The 15,919-nt window shown below is 37.2% G+C and overlaps 1 protein-coding gene across 2 annotated transcripts; it reads left to right on the top strand.

Annotated features, from left to right (window-relative positions):
- Positions 1-1,084: 1,084 nt before the first annotated feature.
- Positions 1,085-14,021, top strand: Smp_143960.1 (hypothetical protein; the record flags this gene model as incomplete). Of its 2 annotated transcripts, XM_018797774.1 has the most annotated exons (10): positions 1,085-1,136; positions 1,169-1,339; positions 4,800-5,469; positions 6,818-6,911; positions 8,635-8,781; positions 8,830-8,979; positions 11,171-12,032; positions 12,525-13,204; positions 13,241-13,300; positions 13,839-14,021. In XM_018797774.1, the coding sequence occupies 10 exons, from the start codon at positions 1,085-1,087 to the stop codon at positions 14,019-14,021; spliced, it is 3,069 nt and encodes a 1,022-aa protein (XP_018652784.1). The 2 variants fall into 2 exon arrangements, with proteins under 2 accessions (XP_018652784.1, XP_018652783.1); XM_018797776.1 differs by lacking the exons at positions 1,085-1,136; positions 1,169-1,339 and adding an exon at positions 3,534-3,577.
- Between the last annotated feature and the right edge of the window lie 1,898 nt (positions 14,022-15,919).

Genomic DNA, 15,919 nt, shown 5'->3' with positions numbered 1-15,919 from the left:
TAATCGTGGTCGGTTCTGGGTAATCTAGAATGGCCATCACTTTGCCTGTAAGAGGTGGGATGCCTTGAGGATCAATAGTGTGTCCTAGGAAATATACGCAAACAGATAAATTAGTGTTTCCGTCTACCAGCCTCCGTTTGTGCGTATCGATGAATCGGTTCCGATTTAGCATTTCTGAATGCTTACAGTAATGCTATGCCTTTTCAGTCGTTCGAAAACAATGTCCAGATGCTAGAGATGTAATTCTCTGTCCGAACTTGCTATCAAGCAGTCATCAATATACGCATGTACGAAGTTGAGACCTCGAAAAACGTCATCGATGAACCTTTGTAAGGTTTGAACAGCATTTCTTAGGCCGAAAGGCATTTGAAAATATTCGTTAAGTTCGAAGGGAGTGATGTTAGCGGTTTTATAGGCGTTAAAGAAGTCGATTTTCGGATAGACAGTCGAGTTGTTGATTTTTGGGATCTATTTACCGCTACAGTCACAACCCGAAACTTAAGGATAACACTCTGGAACTGGACACAAAATGCGGAAGAACGGACTTTAGACACACTTTCAACTTTTTAAGAGTGGTTAAATGCTGGAATTGGCTGCTGGCAGAGCTGGTCCAAGTGACTTTGCAGGAGGCCTTTAAGAGGAAACTTGACCTGTTCTTAAGGACTAAGGATAACTTCTTATTATGAAGTCTTGAGCGATTTCTCGGACCAAACGCTGGAATGGAAGTTTACGAATCAGAAGTTCGGTGCTCTTCTGGTAACGACAGATCTCTCGAAGGGCAACGGTCCCGAGTCGGTATCTGCGTGGCTTCTTCACGCCCCTGGTAGCCGGTGCACGTTTACGCGCAGCCTTGGTGGCCAGCTGCTTACGAGGTGCCTTACCTCCCGTTGATTTGCGAACAGTCTGTTTTGTTCGTGCCATACTGAAACACCAACCTCTTTTTTCCTCTGTAATCGGTAATATGCCTAGGTTTCTACCTTGAGGTATTGGTGATCCGCTGCGAAAGATTCTTCTATTCCATCCACAACCATTTGAACCCTTCGAACTACTTGAACCATTTTGAATCGGGACGGTACTCTTTCGAATGACAGACTATTTCAACCTGCTTCCCTCTGAAATATCAGGGCTTGTTCTCGGTTAGCAACATTATTGAGGGTTTATTTTGTAGGATTTTTGCGAGATAGCAATTGCGTTGTCGCTGCTGGTGCTTTCCTTCGAGAAAATATCCACTTATCTGAGTTTCGTCATCACTATGCATCAGTGAATGAGATACCTTTATATTTCAGAGAACTAACTTTACTGGATATTGTCCATGATTACATTCATATTGTGAATGAAGGTAAGTCGATGTTTTGTGTGATCGACAATGATGATATTTATTCATTAGTTTGAATCTTAATTAATGAGGTTAGGTGTGACAGCTTCAAGTTTGTCACTTGCTAACGGATTTCAGACGAAATGTATCAGTTTGTATGTTCGCTCATACCACCTTTTTTCTGGTTATTTAGACAGGTAGATTAAAATCGTAAGTATTCCTTTTTTTAGGTTATCAGGAGGTTCTACTGCTGCTCGAATATGATCTATTTTTAATTACAATGTTTCGTGGCATAAAAATTAAGTGCGGAAAGGTAATGATGCATTTACTAAGCACTCCATAAGCCTATGAGTTCGTCGGGTGCTAATTTGAGCTTTATGGAGAGATGTAAGTAGATTTGGGTTAAAGTCAACACTATGGTCGTGATTATTCATGGGTAAATTTGATGTCCCTGAGTTCAATCAGGGTTATTTACATAAGACTACTGATGGGAACTGCAAGTAATGCCCTAGCCAATAAAGTCTTACTGCTGTATGCTCCTAAGGGTTGTATGACCGTCCAATTTAATTTTAAATACTAGTGTCGGTCACTTGTAAATTCATTAAGTATCATACTTCTCAATCCGTGTTTTTCACTGTCTTCCAGCTTCAGGTGGAGTGTGACTCAAAATCAATTCGTAAGGAACGCTCCACCTCCTTACTGACATGCACAACAAGTTATATTTCAATACAATGTATTCTGATTGTGTATCTGTTTAAACTGTATTTATTACTGTTATTTTCATTTATGTTATTATTTGTATTATTTGATGATATTCTGACTATTTATTCACCAAGTCGCCATTTCATCCCATGTCGTTCACTTTTTGCTGTCGTATTTTACCAGGCTCTTGCAGGTAAATGTAACATCTGCTAAGTACAAGTTTATATACACGGCTTTCAGCCATCATATGGAAAGTTGGTTATTTCGTTCAACTGTCAAACAAGTAGATACAGTTGGGTTTAAATATGTTATGTAGTGGGCAAGACCGTAATAATTTAAGCATTAAATCGGTGCTTCACGTTTGTAGTCAGTTCGTTATGATACATACAATCTATAATAAAGACTGTTTGAGAATGCAGTATGTATTAGAATAAAAGGTCTTTAAAGTACGTTTACAGCGTATCATATACCATTCCAAACTCGTTTAGATTTTTTCCGTAAAATAATCTGTAATTTTTAATTTAATTAACTTACCAGGCACTTGTGTATGGGTCATGCTATGAGCTAATTAAAGCTGATTTTATTACCTGGTTACCCAAGTCGACGTCGAAGTGGGATTCGAGACCGAAACCTACTGTCTGAAACATGAACACCCTAACTACTAACCCGCCGCCCTACTATTCTCTAGTATATTTGCGCTGTAGCGGGTTTTATTGCACCAGAACTCAAGCTTCTCTGAATAGTCATTTACATTACTGTAGTTTTCACAACTCTCCAACTTCCTTAGCTATTCAAATAGCGTTGTAGGATATGAACTAATTTTTGTGCAATTAGTAAAAATGGTAATTAAATTTACTAGCCTTTCGGGGTTTCAAATCGCTATTTAATAGATGGAATCCGAGTGCCAAAATTATTGCATCGTGTTACTACAAATGAAGATTTGTATGCTAAGAAATCTGAGAGTCCTACTTTAATTTAGTCAAAGAAAATATCTTGTGTTTAATTCACTGAGTTTATAAAATCTGGTTGAATAGAGTATTCTCGTAAATAAGTAACATCATTAGGCTTTGTTTATTGATATAATGGGGATCATTCTCTCGTACCTATTCAATCCTTTTTTTAACAAACAGATATTGTTGTTTCCTCCCGTCAATAATTATGTAATTCAGTGTAATAAGCTGATCTTTGTGGTACGCATTCACGTAAAATCAGTTTGCTCTCTAATATCAATTAATCTCTTAATGAAAACAATGCATTTTGCTTCTCATGTGTATGTTACACCTTACATTTCAGTCATCCCTCATTTAAAAAAGGCCAATATTCCATGGCAACTGGGGAATCTAAATGCTTCCATAACACAACTTCTGCAGTCATTTTCTGAAACTTGTTCATCAAATTTACGACCGAAATCATTTCGTCCTATTCATCCTGTTTGGATGCCCTTAGGGAAATCCTATGTACCGCCTAAAATAATACCGGCTGATAAATGCACTACAGTTCGACCTCCACTTGCTACCGTAAAACCAAATGTAACTATGGCTTCATTACCTAATATGATAAGTGAGTACTTTAAATCATCATGTCCCATGTATTGATGCTATGGACCACTTATGTTTCGAAACTAATCTCCATCAATCATTAGATGTTCAATAGGTCTATGTACTTCTTTGGTGACACTAGGTTCTTGTCTACGAGTCATTTACCATTATTATCATTATTATTATTGTTATTATTATTATTATTATTATTATTACTATTATTATTATTATCCGGGTCATTCTGTATTAACAACATACTTAAGAATGTGAGATCTCGCTTAATAAAAACGTAGTGACTCGACGATGAATAGCTGTGAATTGATTCATGCTATCCAGATGCACCCTTTTTGTTTTTTGGAGAGTCTGTCGGCTTTTAATCTCAACAACTGTTCAATACGAGATAATCCATCACTTTGAGATGGATCATTAGACCAAAATAAAGCTATTATTTGATGTGAGAAATTTCTTTTTCAACAATTGTACGGAGTATAAGTGAGATATATCATATAAACCTGAAGTTGTAATGCGACTCACTTAAGGGAGTTCCATTTTTTTGAAAAATGTAACTTAAAACTATAGCAGTATCGCCACTGATTTCTATTTCGACCCTTATCTTATGACTTCTTAAGCCACTCAGTTGTACCATCTCTAGTACTTCAACTGGGTATTTGTGATGGACTCACTGATGCCAGTCCTTCACAAAGTTTTTTTAGAACCAGCGCTGTCATAAACTGATCATTTTATCTTTCCATTCAGTCCCGAGGTAGGCGAATGATGCACGATGTGAAAGTCACTGGAACGACATTCACAAAATGTTTTCGAGCAACCGAAGCTAGTTTTTCAGGATGGTCATAGTGTAGTGAACAAAACACTGGTTGGGGACAATAGAATGTATTTAGACACAAATTACAGACTAACTAAATTCTGATAACTATACAACAACTAGTTAATTTGCAAAATAACCATCAATTGTCTCAATCTTCACTGTTCCTTCTGTAAATATCAGTTCATCTTCTCTAATTCAATTGTTCATGCATTTTCCTACCAATTGCACTTCATTTCAGTTCTTTCCTTATCGGTCTTCTGCTGAAATACATTCTATGTCTGACCATCACCATATACTACTTATATGGATATAAGTAGACCACACTACAATAGTAAGATAATAAAGTCCTAAATGGGTAGAAAATTGTAATTATTCTCATGTCTTTTAGTTTATCCCTCTGATCTCTCTATAACTTCAGGTTCAAATTCAACCAGTGGGTTAGGTGCTGGTACTGTGTGTTCACTAGACAATAAGTCATCTGGTTTAAGAGCCAATCGACCAGTGTTACGAATATATAGACAACCTGTAGCAGCTAACAAAGCAAATGTATTCAATTTCGATCTGTATAGCAGTGGTTTGCCGAAATCCTCATCTCATCAAACACCACAGTCTAACATAGTTGCGTCAAAATCTAATGCTGATCCTATGCAGTCTATGGTTCACCTACAAAACAAGACAAAACGTTTATCAGAGACATTACTTACTACTACTGTCATTAGTAACAGTAATAGTGATGCTCTATCCCCGTCAACATCTTGTAATTCTGTGATAGTTCAACAGTCGCCTATATCCACAACAATAGCATCAGAAGAAACCATGAATGATGCCAATGTTCAATCTATAGGTGTGATCAATCAAAACGAAAATATTACTTCACAACAAATATGTCTTAATGCTCAATCAAATGATATAAGCGATCATCAACAGATTTCTGATAATGGTTCCATATTTTCCGTATTTTCATTGTTACCTCCACCGGCATCGTCAGAGACGTTAGTTACAGATATGGTGATTTATCCTGTAATAACATGTGAAGATAATTTGAGTGATGCAAAAAGTACTGATCTTGTTTCAACTAAAAGAAGACGGTAAGATAACCCAGTGTTTACTCATCTTGAGTAAAAGGTGATTATTCATACCTATATGTATAAACAAGTATTGACATATAGGTTTGTGTAGATTATTGAATTTTCATAGTTTACCTCAATAACTCATCTTAATTAGGTATAACTCTTGAAATTACACACGGAAATACCCTTGTCTTCTTGATCACAACACTGATTTTGGTTGAGTGTAGAATCTGATTTAGTAAAAGTTTACTATACTAACGACCCTGAGTATCTTACCAGTTAATCAGGAAACATTGCATAGTTATGAAACAATTAATTATAAAAAGCAATAACATATCAGCGGAATAACGGTTTTGATACAAATAGTTAACCCATACATATTGAATTATTTACTATGCTAAAGGAAAATGGGTTGAATTTACACATTATGAATTGGGCTAGTGTTGTGACTAAGGGTCCATAACCCCGTAGGTTTTTCGTCACCGATTGACATCAGCTATAATTTACAAAGGTTTAGTTTATGTGGTAGGAGTTAAGCGTTATGAGTTAGGATCACGAATTAAGATTAGGGTCTTCATCACGAATTGATATAAGCTGTTATGCAACGGGATTTTGCAACCCTTTTGTTTACTTACTGTTGATATTTAAGGTCAGGAGTTAGGGTAGAAGAATACTATGCAGTTACATAAACGCACTGAATCGCTCATTGATTCGCATCAAGTGCTTGAGTACAGAATCTGCATCGGTAACAGGTATTTCTGATAATTTAGCTTAAGCATTATATGATATTCATCGTTTGGTTGTGTGGCAGATATTTTTTGTAAACAATTTCAAGCATTCTAGGGACCATGCATTGCTAATTTTCGCTTAGTTAGTAATAACGTGCAAGCTATCTTGCACTGAGCTTTTAATTTCGTGTGAAAATCCATAATACTCCATCTTGAATCGGATTGGTTCAATCAATGCAAAGTGTACTGTTACTTTTAATTTTCCAAGGAACTTTATTTTTAAATAATTCCTATGGATATCTTGGTGAGACCATAATTTATGGACGGCCTTTGAGCAATGCTAAAGTGATTTTGAGAATATTCAACTGTGTTAAGGTCAAGAGATTGTTATAAGCCAGTTTGAGAAATCAAAGTTTTAGTCAAAAGTTAGGGTTAGGAATTAGAGTTTGAGTCTTCATCACAAACTGACGTCAGCTATAAATATTAGGATTCTATTTAGTTGTATGGATAAATTGGTTTAGCGTCAAAATCCAGGACTTAGTTTCTTAAATCTGATTAGTTCGTCCAAAAAGTATAATTCCAGCAACATCTCTACCAGATATCATAATTTCATATGTTTCTGTATTTTCATCATCCAGTAATCAACCACCACGTCAGTTATCACCTGGATCTGGCGTTGGAAGTACAATATTTAGTTTAACTAACAGTTATGAAGAAGAACTGGATATGGAGGTGAGTCTTTGGTTTAAAATGGGAGTTGTAATTATTATTTAGAGGCGAGTTATAGCTCAGTGGTTAAGGTATTCAGCTTTCAACATTAATTTCTAGGTTTGTACCTCGTTCCAACTACTTCGGTTTGGGCAACCGAGTGGTAGTATCACTACTCCTCACATTTAGAGTGTAAGTTGAAGTCATGAATACTGGTTTGTAAAACTGGTAAATAAGTTGAATAAATAATGGTGATTTTAGTAAATTTCTTGTTATACAACTGGTTTTGAATTTGTTTTTGCTTTTTCTTAATAAATACACTTGGATATTTACCTACACCTGTTATCCCTCGAGGACTATAAGCGGCCCACCAGGATTCTCCGTCGAACTCTGTTCTGAGAAATCTTTTCCACTTGTTTCCAGTTACTATTCATCCTTTTCATGTCTCATTCCAATACCCGATGCAATCTGTTCCTTAGTCTTCCTCTTTTCCCTTTCCATTCAGGATTACAAGTTAACGCTTGCCTCGTGAATTACAGTTTCTTCTGTTATTTGTAATAAGCCCTTAGCTCAGTATTTGAATACGCCTTACGTTCTTTTGAATATATATATAGTGAGAAAGAAAGAATGAGAGCATTCACCGGTAAAATATTAGTTGATCAGTCTTAATGTAAATTCTGGTTTAGTCTAACAATCAATGACTTCCTGAATTGATGCCACTTTTTAGTTTGGTTGTTCGTAGCCTTCTTCCAACTTACCCCTTCACCAGTCAACACGTTCCATCAAGTTAGATCGTGATTAGACACTAGCAACACTTTACCCGATGAAAATATGCAACCTCATCAATCTATCTCCCATCTTCATCAAGTACCTTATGCCTAGCCACAACTTTCCTTACTTAATCGTGCCCTGAAATGGAAGCTATACTTTAAAGACAAGTATGATGGAAAGAATCTGAAACCCACTCTTGTCTACTTTCATAAATTATGTTTAACAATTATACAGTAAAACATAGCTCACTACCACATAGCGTTGGAGGACACTGATAATTCGTCTACATCTCAAGTCTCACAAATTGACAAAAGCAAACCAACCATTCTGTATCCATGTCAAAATCATCTAAACTTATTTATTTATTTAAACACATAAATATTGGTATAAGGAAGCACCAGATATATATGCGCCGCACAAATCTCCTTCGATTTGTATGAGGGCTGTAATACTGTCCAGGTGACCAAACTGAACCAGGTGATTTCCTTAGGGTGCCACACCCGGAGCCTTTTACTCAAAGGTCTGATCCACAAGGCAGTGGAGCATCGTGAGGAGATGCAGTCCCATGGTAGCCGGTGACCAACGATTGATTCATACGCCATTTGTTCTTTCAGGATCCTGGAGCCCATGTGCATCATTGGTTTGGAATCAGGGTTTTCCAACTCCCCTAGGTGGATTTTCCGTGTCCACCAACCCGGTTAAAGCGCCGGACATTTACTTTTCGTTCTCTCAATTTCGTAAACAACACCCGTTTCGAGAGAAGGCAGTGAGTAAGACTTCCCTGACAGAGGCTATATAAGCATGGTCATGTGAGGGCGTTTCGAGAAGGAGAGCGGACTCTCCCCACTCTCGACCGCACCAGGGCATTTGGGGGCTCATCTAAACTAGTTTTCAGATTTGCATGTTTTCTGCCAAAATATGACCTTATTACTTTCACCCATTAATTTGTCTATTGTAATTCATTATTTCATTTTAGCGTTTCTTATCTGCATTATTTAATAATGCTGAACAAGTAGCTACCCGTATTAATGCTGAAGTTGGTATCTTAACACGCAATTCATTATCATATAATGAGAATTCTAATCGTTGTGATTGGCCTGAAACTACTAATACTTATGAGATTGTTTCTATTCATTCATCTAATAATAATAATAATGATAATAATAATCAGTCTCAACCAGTTACAACAAATGCTTCTTCTTCCTCCTCCTCCTCATCATCATTATCATCTACCGGTGTAAAATTATCCACATCATTTGTTTGTCAAGATTTTAATTCAGATACATCAGATAATATGCAATTATGGAATGATTGGTTTGGTGTAAGTTTGAAATTATCTTTGTTTCTTAGTTAAAACGTTAATATTTTCTCAATCTCTCATTATATTATAGTAATTTTAATCCTGTTTAGCGAAATTAAGTGAATTCACAAGGTATTCCAATTGTTCAATTGACTATAGTTTAGAATGTTAGTCGTTGTTGTCTCTTAATCTTTGCTTCGTTTAAACCTGACCGTTGCTGTTACCTTGACGTGGTGATCGGGCTTGCCTATCGTGATGAATCAATGGAGCTATACTGGTTGAAACAATAGTTCCTTAAGGTCCTATCATCTCTCATTATATTGTAGTAATTTTAATCCTGTGTAGTGAAATTAAGTGAATTCACAAGGTATTCCAATTGTTCAGTTGATTATAGTTTGGAACGTTAGTCGTTTCAATAAATATGCTTAATTGATATAACAATTTATTTTATAATTAGTCTTTTATTCTTTAAAATTACTCCCTTGTTTTATGACCAAACATTTGTCTCATCTTTATTATTCAAAATATTATTGTCTCTTAATCTTTGCATCGTTTAAACCCGAACGTTGCTGCTCCTTGCTTATCGTGATGAACCAATCGAGCTATACCGGCTGGAACTACAGTTTCTTAAGGTCCTACCATGACAGGCAGGCCGGTTGAATAGCGGTAAGATTAAAAGCAGCAAACCCAAGGTCCGAAGGCGAAGTCGTACTGATGACTGTACAGAGGTGTGACAGCAGTAAAGTGTTTCCTTCAGACAACCAACATAACAGCGATGTTGCCTTTTCATAAGGAGGGGTGGGGTTAGAAAAGGTTGACTCTAAAAATGCACACCTCGCCTTATCCCACGGATATCCGTCTCCGTAGGTAAGGTCCGAACAAGTACGGAGCTAACACAAAGATTCCTCACAAAAAAGTCGCGTGTGACCGACCTGAAGCAGTTGTCCCTTGGGCATTGCGTTCACGCTCTCAGGTCACTAAGACCACTTCTAACCCAATTTTCTCTTCAGTTACCTCCAGAAGAACCCTTCCACGGTGTGGGCAACCGGGAAGTGATAACTGTACTCATACCTCTAACAGCACTCAAGATCACTGTATTCATAATCAATCTCCTTCAATTCCCATTATTCCTCCTACCTTGACTTTCATCACTAAACTTCCTCTTTCGGCTTCTTCCTCAAGTATCACCATAGCCAACGATTCTAATGCACTGTCCCAGGTCTACTAAAACCTCGCTCCAAACTACACATTGGAGCCTTCAACGTACGTACCCTATGTCGAATCGGCCAACAGGCCTCCTTTGCTAAAACCCTAGAATCTCGAATCGTGGATGTATTCTGTGTCTCGAAAACACGCATTCTGGAAATAACACTCTCGTTGACTGAATTTTCAGGAATTGATCTCCTACCAGGAGATCCCCTGATCGACTTAGAATACGCAGATGACATAGGCCTGTTTGGTGAAGACGCTGACAAAATGCATAGTATTCTGTTAGAACTGAGTAACGTGGTTGGGCCACGTGTTACGTATGCCTGAACACCGATTACCACGACGCGCTATGTTGACTAGTATTGGCGATGATCGGAAGAGAGTTAGGGGCGGTCAAACCAAAAGGTGACATCAGTGCTTGAAGTCACTAACTTCTAGTCTGAGCCATGTTGGTAGATGTAGACTACTTGGCTGGGGTTCGCCTGACTATCGTAACCAATGGTTGGAGACTCTAGGTGACATGGCTCAGAATCGATCAAAATGGCGCAGGTGTATACACTCTTTATTTTCCCTTAAACCTTAAGATTAAAATTGCTTCATATCTGTAGTTCTTCCTGTACTATATTCCTTATACACAACTTATAATTTATATACTACCACCACTAGATTAACTACTTCTATGAATCCGGTGTTCATCTTGTTGTGCTAATGAGGTATGGCCACTTGGATGGATGCATATGTATGCCTGATCCTACGTTGTAGTTGACTGGCTGCATCGTTTAAACTTAATCGTGTCTAATACTCATATTTGCCCGAAAGTACAATGTACGATTTCGTAAATAAATTATAAGTACATTGTTTGGGAGTTTTTTTAAAACTTTATGTTAATTAACTACAACACTCCTACTGCTCGAAAATAGCTACTGGTTTCTAATATCAATCATTACATTATTCATAACTAATCAATCTGCAATCATTTGTTTATTCATTTTAAAATATCTAGATCAAGGATGATTTAGAGACATGTATTGATCATTTGTTATCAGATCTTGAATCTATCGAAGTTTTCACATCCACAGTCAATACCACAACTGTCACTTATACTACTTCAACTGTGAGTTCTACGATTCCCAACCAAGATATTAATAATACAACAATAATTGAAACACTAATTGATACTGATCAATGTTCTCATCAGTCGTCTGCTGTAACAACATTATCCAATGACATTGTTACCTCATGTCCTAGCAATGTATCTCACGAATTGATATCTTCACCATCATCATCATTATCAGACTGTGTAACTAATGTCACCATCAATGATAAAACACTAACAAGGTCTATTACTTCAGCGACAATAACAGACACTTCTGACTTATTTCATCCTAATTCACCAATACTATCTTTATCTACACTATTATGTAACAACACTGAGACCAATAGTAACAATGATAATGTTAATAGTAGTGATTGTGAATCTCTTATTATTCCTAATATACCTGATACTAAATTGATGATGAAGACTCCTATCGTTTCTACTTCTACTATAATTACTACTACTTCGACTGTTACTAATCAACATCTTGTTCATAATGACTGTAAACGATTGATTACATCATCTTCATCACCATTTTGTTTCAGTCAGTTGGTTAATAATAATAATTCACAAAATTTCCCAAGTAAACGTCAATGTATACGTCATTCCGACGATATAAATAATATCAATAATAGCACTGTGAATAATAATAATACTACTAATAATTTACCACCCATTTTAATTACACCGGATTCAAAGAAAAATCATGCCAATGAACATAATAATGAATTATTCTATGAAAATTTGCCAAGCTGTAAATTGTTTAAAGGTAAACTATATTTATTAGGATTTTGTATTTTGCTTTTCAATGATTGTAAGCAAAAATGGATAGTGGCTAGCAGTGGAATCCAGTTTGATGCGCGTTTCGTCCTATTTTTTGGGACTCGTCAGCTGGATGTACCTGCCACATCTCAGAGTTGATGTTCACTCTGAGACTCGAACCCAGTACCTTTCGCTTGAAACGCCATTGCGTTATCCACTCAACTACTGAGTCCTGATAGCCATGAAACGCGCGTCCTGGATTCCACTGCTAGCCCACTATCTATGTTTGCTTACCATGCTTGTGAATTAAGGCTATATCGAGGCAATATGCACATATGTCAATTAGAGACTGACCAGTTGCAGTTCGAAACATCAGTGCTAAGATTCAAACAAACAATACTAAGTAAATTCAATGATAATAATAATAATTATTATGTACTTAAAATTGCCTAACTGTTTTCTATATTCTAACTTTATTTCTTCGTTGATACTTCAAAAGGTAATACTAATAAAGATTCATTTCAACATCATTCAAATGATCATCCTCATCCTCTTCAACCTACTTATCTATTATCATCATCACCTTCTTGTTATTATTCTATTCCACAGAATTCAAATACTCGAACTATCATTAATAATGCTACAAATACATGTATGACAGCTTATTTATTAAATAATCCTTTATCAATTATTGATTTACGTCAAATTACCCAGAGTAATAATAGTACTGGTATAGCTATTACTAATGAGAATCATTACACTAATCCAATCACCTTGTATACAACAAACAATCATCATAAATTATTATCATCATCATCATCAGCAGCAGTAGCTATGGGGAATCATGTTAATTATGTTGATTTAAATAATAATTCCCTCATCAATTTGATCCCAATTAGTTATCATTCAAATATATCACCATTTATTATGAGTAATACTATAATGAATACAACATTATCTACAATAACGATGACTACTGATAGTAGTAATATAACTTCAACAGCTTATGTTAATTTTACTTGTAACACTGTTAGTACATGTACTACTACTACGACTACTACTACTGCTACTAGTAGTAGTAATAGTAGTAATAACACAGGATCGACTACGGATGTTGTTGTCACTACTGCAGTTATCACTACTACTGGTATTAGTGATGATTATATACAAACTATAAAAGTTAGTGACAATAATAGTAATAAATGTTATTCAAAGAAATCATTATTAATGGATGCAAAAGAAAATCATCCACCAACACCGGCACTCATTGTTCAAGTAAGTTAATAATGTTCTCCTCTTATATCTATGTATGCTTCTATTATTTATGATTTCTAAATGAATGTTGGATGACTGATTTTGGAGCTGTATGTTTAGATGTTAGTAACACATTAGTTTCTATAATGGTTAAATATCCCGACCGTTGCTGCTACTTTGACGTAGTGGTCGGGCTTGCCCATCGTGATGAACCAATGGAGCTATACTGGCTGAAACAATAGTTCCTTAAGGTCCTACCATGACAGGCATGCCGGTTGAATAGTGGTAAGATTAAAAGCAGCAAACCCAAGGTCCGGAGGCAAAGTCGTACTACTGACTGTACAGAGGTGTGACAGCAGTAAAGTGTTTCCTTCAGACAACCAGCATAACAGCGATGTTGCCTTTTCATAAGGAGGGGTGGGGTTAGAAAAGGTCGACCCGCAATTCATTATCATATAATGAGAATTCTAATCGTTGTGATTGGCCTGAAACTACTAATACTTATGAGATTGTTTCTATTCATTCATCTAATAATAATAATAATGATAATAATAATCAGTCTCAACCAGTTACAACAAATGCTTCTTCTTCCTCCTCCTCCTCATCATCATTATCATCTACCGGTGTAAAATTATCCACATCATTTGTTTGTCAAGATTTTAATTCAGATACATCAGATAATATGCAATTATGGAATGATTGGTTTGGTGTAAGTTTGAAATTATCTTTGTTTCTTAGTTAAAACGTTAATATTTTCTCAATCTCTCATTATATTATAGTAATTTTAATCCTGTTTAGCGAAATTAAGTGAATTCACAAGGTATTCCAATTGTTCAATTGACTATAGTTTAGAATGTTAGTCGTTGTTGTCTCTTAATCTTTGCTTCGTTTAAACCTGACCGTTGCTGTTACCTTGACGTGGTGATCGGGCTTGCCTATCGTGATGAATCAATGGAGCTATACTGGTTGAAACAATAGTTCCTTAAGGTCCTATCATCTCTCATTATATTGTAGTAATTTTAATCCTGTGTAGTGAAATTAAGTGAATTCACAAGGTATTCCAATTGTTCAGTTGATTATAGTTTGGAACGTTAGTCGTTTCAATAAATATGCTTAATTGATATAACAATTTATTTTATAATTAGTCTTTTATTCTTTAAAATTACTCCCTTGTTTTATGACCAAACATTTGTCTCATCTTTATTATTCAAAATATTATTGTCTCTTAATCTTTGCATCGTTTAAACCCGAACGTTGCTGCTCCTTGCTTATCGTGATGAACCAATCGAGCTATACCGGCTGGAACTACAGTTTCTTAAGGTCCTACCATGACAGGCAGGCCGGTTGAATAGCGGTAAGATTAAAAGCAGCAAACCCAAGGTCCGAAGGCGAAGTCGTACTGATGACTGTACAGAGGTGTGACAGCAGTAAAGTGTTTCCTTCAGACAACCAACATAACAGCGATGTTGCCTTTTCATAAGGAGGGGTGGGGTTAGAAAAGGTTGACTCTAAAAATGCACACCTCGCCTTATCCCACGGATATCCGTCTCCGTAGGTAAGGTCCGAACAAGTACGGAGCTAACACAAAGATTCCTCACAAAAAAGTCGCGTGTGACCGACCTGAAGCAGTTGTCCCTTGGGCATTGCGTTCACGCTCTCAGGTCACTAAGACCACTTCTAACCCAATTTTCTCTTCAGTTACCTCCAGAAGAACCCTTCCCCCGACCGTTGCTGCTACCTTGACGTGGTGGTCGGGCTTGCCTATCGTGATGATCCAATTGAGCTATGCTGGCTGGAACAATCGTTCCTCAAGGTCCTACCATGCCAGACAGGTCGGTTGAAGAGCGGTGAGACTAAAAGCAGCAATCCCAAGGTCCGAAGGCGAAGTCGTACTGCTGACTGTACAGAGGTGTGAAAGCAGTAAGGTGTTTCCTTCAGACAACCAGCATGACAGCGATGCTGCCTTCCCACAAGGAGGGGTGGGGTTAGAAAAGGTCGACCCTAAAAATGCACACCTCGCCTTATCCCACGGATTTCCGTCTCCGGCGGTAAGGACTTTTGAAGAACGGAGCTAACACGTCAAAAATCCCCCACAAAAAGGCCGTGCGTGACCGGCCTCAAGCAGATGTCCCTTGGGCACTGCGGTCACGCTCCCAGGTCGTTAAGACCAACACTAATCCAACTTCTTTTTCAGGTCCCTCAAGAAATACCCTTCCACGGTGTGGGCAGCCGGGAAGTGATACTAGCCCTCATACCCTTAACTGCACACAAGACCAAGTTGGTCGCTTTCAAATCCTTCCTACACCTAATAACTCTGTTATCTCCTCGACTAACCCTTCCCACGTCCTTTTATCGCGTCGCACCGCTAGGGCAAACGATTCGAGTACACAGAACGTTATTCCTGGTCTCTTGAAACCACGCTCTAAACTACATATAGGAACTTTTAATGTCCGAACATTGTGCCAAATAGGACAACAGGCTTCCTTAGCTAGAACTCTAGAATCTTACACCATCGATGTGTGCTGCGTCTCCGAAACGCGCATACAAGATCCGAGTAGTGTCATTCATTTGACCGCACCTAATCAAAATAAAGTTTCATCTCGATACACGCTCCGTGTATTCTGGAAGCCCCTGACGGCT

Source organism: Schistosoma mansoni, chromosome 5 (genome assembly GCF_000237925.1).
Source record: "Schistosoma mansoni strain Puerto Rico chromosome 5, complete genome".
Lineage (NCBI taxonomy): Eukaryota > Metazoa > Platyhelminthes > Trematoda > Strigeidida > Schistosomatidae > Schistosoma > Schistosoma mansoni.
The sequence above is the reverse complement of the archived record's forward strand: the minus strand, read 5'-3'. Positions and strand labels throughout refer to the sequence as shown.